Source organism: Penaeus chinensis, chromosome 7 (assembly GCF_019202785.1).
Source record: "Penaeus chinensis breed Huanghai No. 1 chromosome 7, ASM1920278v2, whole genome shotgun sequence".
Lineage (NCBI taxonomy): Eukaryota > Metazoa > Arthropoda > Malacostraca > Decapoda > Penaeidae > Penaeus > Penaeus chinensis.
In genome coordinates, this window is record NC_061825.1 from 8578183 (window position 1) to 8591508 (window position 13326).

Genomic DNA, 13326 nt, shown 5'->3' on the forward strand with positions numbered 1-13326 from the left:
TTTTTTTAGGAACATGGGTAAATTACCAAGCACACCGTGTGGATGAATTAGCATTTCGGTCCTCTCTACCTTGATGGTCCCATAAAGACGGAGAATTAGAAAAATAACAGTGCTGTTTAATGGTAAAGAAATGCATTTTAAAAGACATCTAATCATACGTCAGACAGATCTCATATTGAACACATTATTAAAAGGCACCTCCCTGTGTTTATGTTTACAAGAGAGCGGGGTCAAATTTAATTTATGATACCTCTCTAGCCCGTATTTTTTCACCCTAATCAGAACTGGATTAAGATTGAAATCCAGGTTATTTAGCAATTTTAGTCTTATACTATATTTCTTAAGGTCAATGGCAACTTCAAGGGAAAAAAAATTCTCGCTTTTTCTAAGATGTCAGTAACCAAACCCGAAATAGTATTTTATTATTTTTTAAAAATTACATGCAAAGAAAAACGTTCATAAAACAATGCTAATTCCCCAATAGATTAGGATTCCGCCCCTCCGCCTAACTAATTTGTGCTCGCGGTGCCTGAGTCAGTAATCAAAATGGCTACCGACGTGTCCACTCCGCTCGCCCAGCCAATGCTTAGTAATGGCCATAATTTAATGGTAAGTTTGAGTTACCTTGACTTCGATGTGTAGCGAGATAGTCTCCAACGCCTGGCAGGAAGCAGAATGGGGAATTAAGGTGTTTGAGGCGAAAATTGGGCCAAAATCCACGATTCCCTTCCCACAGGTTCTGGAACAGGAAAGATCGACCCGCACCTTTTTCACAATTTTTTTTTTTTTTTTTTAATCACAAGCATTTCCCCTGTTTACCGAAGAGTCTGTTTCATTGAGCGGTACAAGGGGAAATAAAAAAGACCCGACGTGAGATGGGTTTGGAGCATTACAGGTACTCAACACTGTAGGAGAAATGTACACTTTTATTTTGAACACGTTGACGTATACTTAACACTGTACAAGAATTTTGAACACTTGGCATGATCGAATATCGACGGTGAACAGCGATATGAACACGGAAGTGGCTCACGACTCCACAACATTACTAGGTGCTTGTAGCTTCATGACGTTTTGAATCTTAGTTCTCCCAAGATTTCATTCACTCAGTGGCGTGTTTTTTTTTTTTTTAAAGCCTAATGCTCCAATATTTCATTTGGTTAGCGTTACCGAGAGCGACGCACAGACAGAGAGGAAAATGGATACTGCCATCTTTCCCGAGGTCTTATTGTCGCATTTTACTGTAATTTGGCATTAAGTGCTAATGAAGGAGGGTACAGGGGACTCCCCCCACCCCCCACCCGGTCTAGGGAATGAATAGAAGGTAGGAAAGGTTAGGTTTGGAATTTTGGGTTTGCATGATAGCTTGGTTTTGGGACTTTGTTGCTCTCAGTAACGAATCCTTTCACTAGCTTGATAATGTGGTACTATGTACAGGGAAAGCAGCAATTTTTAAGAATATTTCTGCATCCTACAACCTGTCGACTATAGTATCATTGGACTTCTATGGATGTCTGCAGCTCAGACATCAATAGAGCAGTAAGAGTCTGTTGGGCAGATAAATAAGCACAATGTAAATGGCAGGAAGCTTTCACAATAAAGATGTAGAACTGGTTCACATCTCAACCCAGTGGTGATGTGTTTTCCCCCACTTTGTATTTTGTGTTGGCTCGGGCCCCGCTGCCAAGGGATCGTGTCATCACCATAGCGGGTATGGCATGGCTATACGTGCCCCATAAATTTTTTTTCTAACTTCTCAAGGCAGTGTAAGTAGCGATAACAAAAAATTACTGAGAGACGAATCCCGAGAAAATTCGAGGAAGACCTTGGAAATGAAAAGAAAATGCATCTCTCTGGGGATCGCCCCTCCCTTGGGCTTCAGGACTGTTCTATAAAAGTTTTGGAAAAGGCATAGCAATCGCCTAACTAAGCTCCGCCGTGTGTGCGTGCGTGCGTGCGTGCGTGCGTGCGTGCGTGCGTGCGTGCGTGCGTGCGTGCGTGTGTGTGTTTGAGTGTGTGTGTGTTTGAGTGTGTGTGTGTGTGTTTGAGTGTGTGAGTGAGTGTGAGTGTGTGAGTGAGTGTGAGTGTGTGAGTGAGTGTGAGTGAGTGAGTGTGAGTGTGTGAGTGAGTGTGAGAGTGAGTGTGAGTGTGAGTGTGAGAGTGAGAGTGAGAGTGAGAGTGAGAGTGAGAGTGAGAGTGAGAGTGAGAGTGAGAGTGAGTGTGAGTGTGAGTGTGAGTGTGAGTGTGAGTGTGAGTGTGAGAGTGAGAGTGAGTGTGAGAGTGAGAGTGAGAGTGAGAGTGAGAGTGAGAGTGAGAGTGAGAGTGAGTGTGAGTGTGAGAGTGAGAGTGAGAGTGTGAGTGTGAGTGCGTGTTGTTGGCCAGCAGCATGAAGATCTTCAAGAGTTTCCAGACAGTCCATTTGATCAATTGCTGCTGCCATTTGTGAAACAAAGTATATATCTTTAAATCCTTGTAATTTGATAATTTCATAAGACTAATTCAAGGAATTCCAAACTACTAGAATCTGACTTTAAAGTCATTGAAAAGCTAGAGTACCTAGAAAGGGCATAGAATGTATTTTTGAAATTGTTGAGTATGCATTTACTATACTAATTAGAAAAAAAACATTCCTTTAAATCATATAAATAACAAGTCTAAGAATTCTAACAACCTCATAAATATTCTCTGACAGTAGCTCGTCGTCAAGCAATTGCCAAAGTCTCTATGTATGGAGACTAAATTATTAATGCCTGTATTCTGGCAAAACATAGGTTTCCGACATCTGATAACTCGTCCTAACATTAAGAACTAGTCCAAGCACTATGATTCTCAATATACATTAAGAAGTTTGTTGGCCTCTGCCAGAGCGGGAGGCCTGGAGTCGCAAATGCCAAGCTGAGTTTGGTCACGCAACATATCTTCACTGAAGAGCAAAGTTATATATTTAAAATGGGAAAAATCTATTTTATTATATAAAAATTATTCCTGATGTGGTATCTATGATTTTCATTATTTATCTTGCCTGATTTATGTGATTATTTTGGTGATGAGTGTCTGTGTTCTTGACACTTTCCACAATTGCCTGTCTAGAAATCACCAAGGGTATGGGTAAATACTTCAAAAGGGGGAATTATTTATATATTCACCTATTATTTAATTGTATTGGGCACAAAAAAAAAAAAAAATAGATTTTTGGGTTTTCAAAATAATTCTACTACAGCCTGTTTAACTTTAACTTTCTCAACCATGAAAGCCAGGTGAAGCTGAAAACAGAGTTTTGTGGTATGGAAACTGGTTGACAATGCCAGGTGGAGGCCATGCTGGTCTCCCAGCATGGCCCTAGCATGAGCCACTAATAGGGCTCTTACTCGAACTTATACAGCTCAGCAACATAATAAAATCATTATGATGGCAGTATTAGTGTGGAAGAATTTATTGTGGCATTATAGTGAGGAGCAGTCAATATGTATATAAAGTATGTAGAAGAAAACTCTGAAAAGCTTTCAAATTTCAATCTTCTTTTCTCACCAAAGAGAGTGGCACTTACTGCTTCATTTCTGGGTGGCATTTGGCAAATGAAAATGTTATGCAATCCAGGCAAAAGTAATACAAGCAAGCACAAGTCTGTGTTGAGTAAACATGAGCATTTGATAGAAATGGAATGGTAGGATTATGTAAGGTAGGGACAAATCAATTTCTGTGCCACATTCTGTTACTGTGGTTATCAAGACATTTCTAACTCCTGATTTTCCTCACTTTTCAGATGAATGGTGAAGCAGACCCCATTCAACCTGCTGAGAAGAAAATGAGAGTTAATGAAGGTAAGGTTCCAATGCATGGTGTTCAACATTCTAGCTATATCGATGTTGAGGTCTCCATCTGTGGCGTATCTGCATATCTGTTTTATTTATTTACTTGTTCATAATTTATTTTTCTTGTGGTATGGGGAGGTGGGGGCATTGTGATGTATCTTGACCTTTATTGTTATTTTTTTATTCACAAGTACGACTGTTAGCGGGAATGTGTGTGCTTGAGCGTTCGCGGTGAAGGTGGATTTTCCTGGATATTTTTCCTTTGAGGTCTGAGAAATCTTTTGTTATTCATCTCGATATGTATAAGAAGTGCCAGATGAATCTTAAAATGAAAACAAAAGCTCTTGACCAAATGTCTTTGGAACTTTACTGAAAGATTTCATTGGAAGGAAACAGAATACATTGAGTTATGTAACTGTTATGTGTTATACTCGCTAGTTGTTTGAATATTTGTTGAATGTTGTATAATGTAGTTTTTTTTATTGTTTGGGTTTTCATTTAATTATAATTCTGACACAGCATTTCTGACACACTCAATCACTCACACACTCTCACTCTCACACACACTCACTCTCACATACACTCTCACTCTCACACACACTCTCACTCTCACACACACTCGCTCTCACTCTCACACACACTCTCACTCTCACTCTCACTCTCACACACACTCTCACTCTCACTCTCACTCTCACACACACTCTCACTCTCACTCTCACACACACTCTCACTCTCACACACAATCTCACTCTCACTCTCACACACACTCACTCTCACACACACTCACTCTCACACACACTCACTCTCACACACACTCACTCTCACACACACTCACACTCACTCTCACACACACCCTCACTCTCACACACACCCTCACTCTCACACACACCCTCACTCTCACACACACCCTCACTCTCACACACACCCTCACTCTCACACACACCCTCACTCTCACACACACATCCCTAGACTCTCACACACACCCTCACTCTCACACACACCCCTCCACTCTCACAACACACCCTCAACTCTCACACACACACTCACTCTCACACACACTCTCACTCTCACACACACCACTCTCACTCTCACACACACTCTCACTCTCCCACACACACTCTCACTCTCACACACTCTCACTCTCACACACACTCTCACTCTCACACACACTCTCACTCTCACACACACTCACTCACACACACTCACTCACACACACTCTCACTCTCACAACACACACTCACTCTCACACACACTCTCACTCTCACACACACTCCACTCTCACACACACACTCACTCTCACACACACTCTCACTCTCACACACACTCTCACTCTCACACACACACTCACTCTCACACACACTCTCACTCTCCACACACACTCTCACTCTCACACACACTCTCACTCTCACACCACACTCTCACTCTCACACACACTCTCACTCTCACTCTCACACACACTCTCACTCTCACTCACACACTCACTCTCACACACACACTTACTCACACACACACTTACTCACACACACACTTACTCACACACACACTTACTCACACACACACTTACTCACACACACACTTACTCACACACACACACACTTACTCACACACACACACACTTACACACACACACACACACTCACACACACACACACACACTCACACACACACACACTTACTCACACACACACACACTTACTCACACACACACACACTTACTCACACACACACACACACTTACACACACACACACACACACACACTTACTCACACACACACACACTTACTCACACACACACACACTTACTCACACACACACACACTTACTCACACACACACACACTTACTCACACACACACACACTTACTCACACACACACACACTTACTCACACACACACACACTTACTCACACACACACACTTTACTCACACACACACACACTTACTCACACACACACACACTTACTCACACACACACACACTTACTCACACACACACACACTTACTCACACACACACACACTTACTCACACACACACACACACTTACTCACACACACACTTACTCACACACACACTTACTCACACACACACTTACTCACACAAACACACTCACACAAACACACACACACACACACACACACACACACACACACACACACACACACACACACACACACACACACACACACACACACACACACACATATGGGCTTTTTATATTTTTGAATTAAAATTACATTGGAAAGAAAAATGTGTTGACGTGTTCTCAGTGGTGGCTATTTGTAATCTCCACTCTGATTTAGTTTGATCGTGTGTAACAATAACATTAAACATTTGTAGCAATATAGCATGACTTATTGATCTCTGTTTGTGATTTGCATCGTATCTGTAAATTGTAATAAAAGCAATTGTTTTATTTTCTCTTGTACTAGAATCCTGAAGACAGATGTTATTTTCTTATTTTTAGAAATGTGCTTTTCTTAAAAAGTTTGTATGGTTTTAATTAATAAGAATTAAAAAGCTATTGTTTCAATATATTAATGTCTTTATTCATCTGCTTGCCAGATAAAATGATGGTGATAATCTCATCTGATTTGTTCATATTTGATTTCCTCTTCTTACTTGGAGTTGTTCATGTACTTTCCATGTTGGCTCTTGTCTATTTAACAAGGATATTGGTTTTAAAGACTTGTTAAATGCATTCATGTATTAGACCTAAAAAAAATAAAATAAAAAGAAATGAAGAAGAAAACATGTTTGGACGATCATATAACATGTTTTGAAATCGGCTTGAAATTAGAAACAACGCTTTGAATGAAAAGGCCAATTGAGAGATAATTGAGGCTGGCCCAAGAGTCCAATATATGACATGAATGTGTGCATGACTATTGATATGCCTTTCATATTTTATGATCTTAGTTTAGTATTGGACGTATTACCAAAGTGGACATTGGTAATTGTAATTTTTTTTGGTTTTGTTAATCTGCTTGTTCATAATCCACTTTTTTATATGAATTTGGTCTGATGGCAAATTTTGCACTTACAATGGGAATGGCGTTGTCAGGCCTTTGCTTTAAGGCGGAGTAACCCATACATTTTTGATACTGCGAAGTGAGGACCTTACTATTTTCTCACATGGTACAGCATTAATTTTTTTTTTCTTTTCTCTTGGTCACAGTGTATAGTGAAATACACTTAAGCATTGACAAGTGTGGCATTCTTCAAGGACGAGATTGGACCACAATTGGAATAACCTTGCTTTGTAAAGAGGATTTAGATGAATGGGTTTGCTGTTAATTCATGCTGATAGGTAGCACTTAAGTCTGAGAGGGTATAAGCCTTGGGTGATTTATGTGTTAGATGTTATATATTTTCAGTCATCCCAGTGCATTCTGTGAAATGGGATGTTTTGGCCATTGGAATTTTAGTGCTATAGATCTATGGAATCCTCTAGTTACCTCTGTTGGTTAAATAGCACTGGTTTTACTGTGTTTGGATGTTACGTGTGGGTTGCCTCTATTGTTTTAAGTTGAAACTTGTATGTTATGTAGTTAGTTACATTTATTAATTGTTACTGTAACTTTTAGTATGATATATAGTTTGTCATCACTTTCTGTTTGTCATTAGTAGTTTGATTGTTGTGGATTAGTTTGCCGAGGATACTATGTGCATTTAATTTTTAGAGTTAAGAAGTTGAACCAAGTACCTGTATGAATTATGCATTAAATGGGAAGGGAATAGCTGCCGTTACAAAGTACCTGTATGAATTATGCATTAAATGGGAAGGGAATAGCTGCCGTTACAAATCATCCTCATTGAGCTCGTGTAATCATTCCTTCCTATCTCTTCTTACTTCCTCTTCTTCTGTCCCACTTTATTTATTATTATTTTTTTTCTATCTCTCCTACCACCTCTTCCTGCTTTTAACTTATTTTTGTTCTACTAGTACTTCCTCCTCTTCCTCTTCTTGCCTTCCTCTTTCTTCCTCTTTCTTCCTCCTCCTCCTCCTCCTCCTCCTCCTCTTCCTCTTCCTCTTCCTCTTCCTCTTCCTCTTCCTCTTCCTCTTCCTCTTCCTCTTCCTCTTCCTCTTCCTCCTCCTCTTCCTCTTCCTCTTCCTCTTCCTCCTCCTCTTCCTCTTCCTCCTCCTCCTCCTCCTCCTCCTCCTCCTCCTCTTCCTCCTCCTCCTCCTCCTCTTCCTCCTCTTCCTCCTCCTCCTCTTCCTCCTCCTCCTCCTCTTCCTCCTCCTCCTCTTCCTCCTCCTCCTCCTCTTCCTCCTCCTCCTCTTCCTCCTCCTCCTCCTCCTCTTGTAGTTAGATCCATATACAGATCCATATAGATACATATACATTTATATACACATCCTTATTCAGATACATATCTGTGTAAATACATATGTTTGTATGTATGTATTTATCTATATATATGTATGTGTGGGTGTGGGTGTGCCCCCCCCCATTCTCTCTCTCTCTCTCTCTCTCTCTCTCTCTCTCTCTCTCTCTCTCTCTCTCTCTCTCTCTCTCTCTCACTCTCACTCTCACTCTCACTCTCACTCTCACTCTCACTCTCACTCTCACTCTCTCTCTCTCTCTCTCTCTCTCTCTCTCTCTCTCTCTCTCTCTCTCACTCTCACTCTCACTCTCACTCTCACTCCCTCACTCACTCACTCATATGCACAGTGCGTAAGATAAAAAGTTACATAAAAAGGGTTACTTTTTTCTGTGGGTGGAGTGTACTAATAATAATAGATTTGATCATTACTTTATAAATTTAAGGGAAAGCCCTATTATTTATAATGTTAAAAGGAATGATAGTGATATAACATCTGTTTTTAAAAGTCATTTTTACTGTTTTTTTTTTTTTTTGTGTATCTGTGACTGGTATTGTTGCAGTTGTTGTTTTTACAACTGTTACTTGTTATAACTGTTAACCTGTTGAGTGCAAGGCAAAGCTCAGGCTGAGGATTGTCCGGGTGTGAACAACATCTCGGTTTATTTTTTTAGTTTGCTCGTTCCTTCGTTTGTTTGTTAGTTTTTTTTTTTTCTTTTTTTTTTTCTTTCTTTCTTTCTTGTTTTCTATCTATACATGTTCATTTATTTTTTGATGTTCATATTTTATATTGTTTATATAGTGATACTCTTACTATTTATCTTCAAGCTTATGATTATGATATACTGAAAGAACAATCTATTATTGTATAGTTCATAGTCTGACATGTTAATATTATTACTGTCATTTATTTTGTTACTGATCCTTGTCTTATAAAATGATTGTTATGTTATTGATGTTGCAAATGATGATAGTAGAAGATTTTCACAATGAAGTAAGAAGAAAGACAATAATAACAGATACAGAATTAATATCAGACGTAGATAAGGATAATAAAGGTGATGACAGATCTTTATGATAGCCCAAGTAATAGTTCTAATATCAATTTATTTTTAAGAGTTTGCATTCTTCTGTACAGGGGATACAAATTTCCTCATGCATTTAATGTAAAAAAAATTGCATGTAATTATAATTCCCTCCTTCTCCTTCTTCTTCTCCTTCTCCTTCTCCTTCTCCTCCTCCTTCTTCTCCTTCTCCTTCTCCTTCTCCTCCTTCTCCTTCTCCTTCTCCTTCTCCTTCTTCTCCTTCTTCTCCTTCTCCTTCTTCTCCTCCTTCTCCTTCTCCTTCTCCTTCTCCTTCTCCTTCTCCTTCTCCTTCTCCTTCTCCTTCTCCTTCTCCTTCTCCTTCTCCTTCTCCTTCTCCTTCTCCTTCTCCTTCTCCTTCTCCTTCTCCTTCTCCTTCTCCTTCTCCTCTCCTCCTCCTCCTCCTCCTCCTCCTCCTCTCCTCCTCCTCCTCCTCCTCCTCCTCCTCCTACTCCTCCTCCTTCTTCTCCTACTCCTCCTCCTTCTTCTCCTACTCCTCCTCCTTCTCTCCTCTCCTACTCCTCCTCCTTCTTCTCCTACTCCTCCTCCTTCTTCTCCTACTCCTCCTCCTCTTCCTCCTCCTCCTCCTCCTCCTCCTCCTCCTCCTCCTCCTCCTCCTCCTCCTCCTCCTCCTTCTCCTACTCCTCCTCCTCCTCCTTCTCCTACTCCTCCTCCTTCTTCTACTCCTCCTCCTCCTTCTCCTACTCCTCCTCCTTCTTCTCCTACTCCTCCTCCTTCTTCTCCTACTCCTCCTCCTTCTCCTACTCCTCCTCCTTCTCCTCCTCCTTCTCCTACTCCTCCTCCTCCTCCTCCTCCTCCTCCTCCTCCTCCTCCTCCTCCTCCTCCTCCTCCTCCTCCTCCTCCTCCTCCTCCTCCTCCTCCTCCTCCTCCTCCTCCTCCTCCTCCAAATAAATTCATTTAGATGAATGTCCTTTTAATGCCATAGTGCTTTAACTGTGTTTATCATGATTATAGCTAATTCTTTCTTACTTAAATTTTACCATTATGAATATTATTTTTATTATATATATTTTTTTTTTCTTTCTTTCTTTTCTTGTTTATTGATATACTGTTGTCATGGATTAGTTCAGAACATTACGTGTGATCTGAGAAACATTTTCATTTTACTGGAGGAATGAGAGAGGTCATTAAAAAGTTGTTTGATTGGTCTATGAAAAGCTTAAGTGCTCAGTACGAATAAACTATTCAGCAAAATGTTATTTGACTTGCCAGAAATGCATTGCCCCGATACATGTAAAGGCTTTGTCGTTTTGAAATTCTGAAATGTGCAGAACCATTGTAAGCAACCATCTTAGTGAAAAAAATCATTCTCATACTTGCACAGGAGCACTTGCAGGAAAGCAAAGGCGAAAAATGGGAGGCAGGGTTTAGTGAAATGTAAAGCAAGGTAAATCTGCACAGTGAAAGAATGTTGTCTTCTTCACTGGCTGCATGATACTTACAGTTATTGGGTGATGTTGCTAAAATGATAACCCCCACTAAAAGGTATACATTAGGTGTAGCGTTTAGCTCATTTGTCTTAGAACACTATTCTTATCAAGACCAAGATAGAAGTGGTGTTAGTTTGGTTTTGAGAATGATGCGCTGTGAATGATCTACACCTTGGCACTTTTAACAAAATTTATATTGGAAAAAGACACAGTAGAGATGGCTTGAATACCATATTATTTGTTAGTAGAGTAGGATGCTCCTGCTATGTGTACCTATGACTAGCAGTACTAAAGGGATGTGCTAGTTTAAATTTTAACTTGAATTGTCTGTGCACATACGCTTGAAAAAGTGGACTAAACTTTCCTCAATGCAAAGTTGCAAGCCAAAAAGGTGAATGATTTTTCTTCTTTTGAAATGAATCAGAAGAGTAATAGTTCTCCATGTTCCCATTTTATGTCACATGAGATTCTTCCATTTCTAATTTATTGAAGGCCTCAAGAACACTTTCCTCCCCTTTTTTATGGAGAGAATGAATTTTACAAATATGGTGTAATCCTATTTTGTGAATGTGCTGATGTGTGCATCTTGTATGTTTGTATAATTGTATGTATATAGTTCTTTTTTTTCTTTTTTTAATGCTTTGTTTTTTTTTGTTTGAGTGTGAGGTTGATAAGTCAATTAGCTGGGAGTCTATTAGTTGGATGTGGGTATAGTTGGGTCCCAAATTAAGGGTTGGGATAGGTGGAGAGAGAGAAGTGCCATGTGGGAGTCAAAAGGGATGGAAGTGACAAGTGTGCAGAAGAGGGTGTACCATCTGTAAAAAGGGTGCCCACACTAATGTTGTGTCTTCTTCTCTCTTCTTATCATTTTACAGGTTGGCCCGACTCAAATGATCGCTAGTGTTCGATCCTTTTGGCTGATGCCGATCATCCATTGCTGCGCCCCAGTCCTCCACACTACTTAGGGCAGACATATTGTTACCTTTCATTTTGTCAAAGCATTTTCATAAACAAAACCAAGCTTTCATTTTACAAACCATAATGTTTTTCCCTCTCAGTACTGTTAAGAGTAAAAGACATTAAGTAGCTAAGGAAGATATGAAGCCATTTCTAGTGTTCCTTCACAAAGCAAGTTGTGGTGCAGGCATGCCTATAATGATGCCTTGTTGCTTTGTGATGGTAATTTGTTTTTGTTTGTTTTGTTATCTTTGCAGATATTGGCGTATGGGCTCTGCTTTCACAGATGCGTGGTGCGCCTGCCCGAGTGTCAAAATGAATGGGATCTGTATATTTGCCTAACAAATATTACTGAAAGTAGAAAAAGAGAGGAAGGCCCGTTCAGTAGTCATACTTGCCTATAATTGAGAGAAGCAGGCCTCAAAACTTGCCATACTTGTAGATGAACTTTGTGTCTAGGAATATATTTCCCCTAAAATACATTAGTGTAATCCAAAAAATCTGGGATCGGATATTACTCTCGTGTGTACATAAGTAAAAATTGAGAATGAGTGTGGTGACCCTCGTGTGTGCTTGTGCGTTGGAGGGTTTTTATATTCTACTCTTTGCAGGCCACAGGTTGAGCAGCCCCTGGCCATCCAACAGTACCTTGTGAAGACACAGGAACCTTGAGACCGGAGCCCCAGCCACCAGTCCTAGTTATCTATTATGGACTGTGTGGCTGGTTCACTTTCATGATTCATGTTCACTTGCTAGTGTTCACCATCATCTGTTAGTAACCTGCCATCATATTCCCAAGCAATCCGATAGAGTGATATCTTTTGTGTGAATATGTGATATGCCTGTTCTTTTTTTCTTTGTCGTTTCATGGTGTAAGGTGGGCAGAAAGGCCTCAACGACAGGGGAGATTCAGCGGCTGGCCGTTCGGCAGTTAGCTGGGGCTGCTATTTACGAAATGTAGCCTCCCCAGTGCAGTGGTAATGGTTCTGATTATGGTGCACCTTTAGGCCAGCTTACTATTATTGTCTTTTGGCAATTGGATCTTAGTGAATTTTTACATTTTTGTGTATTACTTTCATACACTTTATAACCTTCCTTATTTGTGATTTTTGAGCAAGTCTTGGATAAGGGAATTCATATCCTGACTGAAGGAAATTCAAATTCTTTTGAATACTTATGAAGACCTTGCTAAAGTCAAAAGAAAATACAAAAAAAGGTACAGGGAGATACAAGAAAAAAAATTCCTATTTTCACTCTCTTTATGGTAGAACTTGTCTTCTGAAGTAATTACTAGAATCATTGTACTTGTGCCGAAAGACATGTTGGTTTGCTGGGATATTGGAATAGGTGTGGCGTTTGCTTCATCCTCTTTGTAGAATGTTTTCACTCTCATGTATCTTTTGGTTTCTTTCGTGATCAGTACAGCATACTTTTTCTTTGTGGGAAAAGACAGAACTCAACATGTGTGCCATTGCTTTCTGTGGTAACTCAAAAAAAAAAAAAAAAAAAAAAAAAAAAAGGAGGAAGAAAAAAAAGAGAGACAAAACAATGTACAGCAGGTTTAAAGAAAGGTAGATAATAATGATCATGATAAGTGCAGGTAGTTTGATGGATGGTTCATCCGGAGATTATGTGTGTGCAGTAATTTTGTATAAGTGTTCCTCAGGGTAGATGTTTGCAGTTCAAAAATATTTATTTTT

General features: G+C 39.9%; 1 protein-coding gene across 8 annotated transcripts in view; it reads left to right on the top strand.

The window, feature by feature from the left end:
- The first annotated feature begins 528 nt into the window (after positions 1–528).
- LOC125027590 (poly(U)-binding-splicing factor half pint-like) overlaps positions 529–13326 on the top strand; it is a 30929-nt gene continuing 18131 nt past the window's right edge. For 3 of the 8 annotated variants that reach the window (XM_047616694.1, XM_047616695.1, XM_047616697.1), the window contains exons 1-2: positions 530–609; positions 3764–3821. In XM_047616694.1, coding sequence (XP_047472650.1) covers positions 547–609; positions 3764–3821 — 121 coding nt within the window. In that variant the 5' untranslated portion in view covers positions 530–546. Of the gene's footprint in view, positions 610–3763; positions 3822–11544; positions 12604–13326 lie in introns of all 8 variants that reach the window. The other 5 variants (XM_047616696.1, XM_047616698.1, XM_047616699.1 and 2 more) reach the window with 4 other exon arrangements.